Source organism: Gavialis gangeticus, unplaced genomic scaffold, assembly GCF_001723915.1.
Source record: "Gavialis gangeticus isolate Ggan-Ray unplaced genomic scaffold, GavGan_comp1, whole genome shotgun sequence".
In the NCBI taxonomy this organism is placed as follows: Eukaryota; Metazoa; Chordata; order Crocodylia; family Gavialidae; genus Gavialis; species Gavialis gangeticus.
The window spans coordinates 66,364,434-66,366,457 of NW_017728995.1; the positions used below are offsets into that span (position 1 = coordinate 66,364,434).

At 60.9% G+C, this 2,024-nt stretch overlaps 1 protein-coding gene across 1 annotated transcript in view; it reads left to right on the top strand.

Annotated features, from left to right (window-relative positions):
* The window catches only part of NME9 (NME/NM23 family member 9), an 18,825-nt gene extending 18,622 nt beyond the window's left edge, over window positions 1-203 (top strand). The window contains exon 8 of the mRNA XM_019503786.1: window positions 21-203. Coding sequence (XP_019359331.1) covers window positions 21-25 — 5 coding nt within the window. The 3' untranslated portion in view covers window positions 26-203. The remainder of the gene's footprint in view (window positions 1-20) is intronic.
* Window positions 204-2,024: the final 1,821 nt, after the last annotated feature.

The following is a 2,024-nucleotide window of genomic DNA, read 5'->3' on the forward strand; positions in this document are numbered from 1 at the left end:
CCCCCCCCCATCTCTGTTAGATTAACAAGCCCACAGACCTCTGGGGTGGTTTTATCTGTTGCCGTCTGGGAAAGGAGGAATCTTACAACTGATTTCCCTGGTAAACATGCTGCTCGACCTGACGATGTGGATTTGCTCCTTCATCTGGAGGTACCTGCACAACTCCTAGGGTTCATGGAATGTGATTAAAAACTGTTCACAGGATTTGAGGTTTGTGGCGCTCTGTTTTCTCCCTGACACAGTTACACTTTGAGCCACGTCCTCCAGCCTGTTTAATAGCCTTAGCAGGCGTGGGAGGCAGCTGAGCCAGTGAGGCCCCTGCACCAGGAGAGCCCAGAGGATGCCCTTGCTGGTCTCTACAGAGTTTCTTGCAGTCTTGTCTAGTGTTGGCTCCCTTTCAGTATGAAGCTGCAGTGCTAACCACAGTGCCAGGGAGTGGCTGGGTAGCTATATCTGCAATGATGCATACTCCTTGGCCAAAGCCTGGTGGAAAGCCTTGTGACGCACCACTTTATCTCCACGCATTGCTGCTGAGCAAAGGATGGTTACTCAGGTCCAGCCCCGAGCTTGTCATCACTGACTGTCTTGGGGCAAGCCAGGGCACATCACCTGGAGCCTTATTTAAAAAAACAAACCCCAGGCCTTTTCCCCAGGGCCTCCCATGCCTGGACCCGGCATGAGTTGCAAGCATTCTGCATCAGAGCCAGTCAGGGCTTCACTGGGTGCTGAGCAAACAACTACGAAGCATCTAGAAGCTGGCCAACCTGGGGCATGAGCAGGGTCAGATCCAGCATTTCCCAAAGGGGGTGTGGGAACAGCAGCCTGCATTGCAGGGGTGGTTACACCCCCTGTTTCCAGCTCTGCCACCCTACCCATGTGGGCAGACTGAGCTGTGGAGCCTCTGGGTACTTGAAGTCACCAAAGCAGGTGAAAATCCCCCTCCCTTCCTCTTCCTCCTCAGAGGTAGGTCCCTCACCCTCCTGTTCTCTGCTGCTGCTTTCTCCATTGCTTGGGGTTGGGGAAGCTCTAAAGCCAACTGAGCTGAGCAGGCAGCTGAGGTCAGCTGGGAAGTGGGCAGTGGCCCTGTCCAGGCCCTGAGCAGGTGTGGGAAAAGACCCCCATCCATCCCTCGCTCCATCTCCAGCTGAGCCCAGCCCCTGTGCAGGTGGCAGGAACGGCTCCTGGGACAGCAGGGAAGGGGCAGAGACGGTCTGTGGGGTTCAGCCAGGCCTGCCCAACACCACTAGGAGTGACCTGGGTATCAGCAAGGTGGGAGCACAGATAATCCAAGCATTGCATCCAGGTGGGGTGCAGGGAACAAGGTCCAGGAGCCCTGGAAGGGGAGGTCTGAGGGGCACAGGCTGGGGCGTGAGCTGAGACCTGAAACCAGGGCCGTTCCAGATCAGAAGTGGGAGAAACCGAAGCGGAGGCAGGAGCCTGAGGCACGAGTGACTTTGAGGCTTGCCAACGCAGGCCCAGGCTGCAGATGGGCCCAAAAGGGGCGAGCAGCTCCTTCAGCAGTGGAGCCGTGTGCTGGAGCCAGGGGCGGGTGTGGTGACCCGGGTGCTCGGCCCAGCCCGGCACGCCTGCCCAGAGGCCCCGAGCAGGGCTGTGGCACAGAGCAGGACGTGGGGGGGTTCACCTACTTGGCGGACTTGAGAATGGGGCTGGAGCGCAGCACAGGAGCCTTGTGTCTAACGGGGGTGCATTTGTGCCCCTGCCCTCCCTCTGGCTCTGCCCCGGGGCAGGGAGCAGAAAGCAGAGCAGCAGCGCGGCACAGGTGGGCGCGGCCCCTGCTCTGGGGCAGCGCTCAGGGGTCAGGCTCCCCGCGGGTGGGCCTCACCCGGGCCGGCTGGAGCTGGTCCGGCCTTTGCCCCCTGCCCAGTTACTTCGGGGTAAGGGAAGAGCGAGGTGCGTGGCTCAGCCGGCGCCTCCCCTGCGCCGGGGGGCGCTCGCTCGGGCTCCCGGCCCGGCCTGGGCGCTGCGCGCGGTCCCTTTAAGAGCTGGCCGGGCAGCGAGGCTGC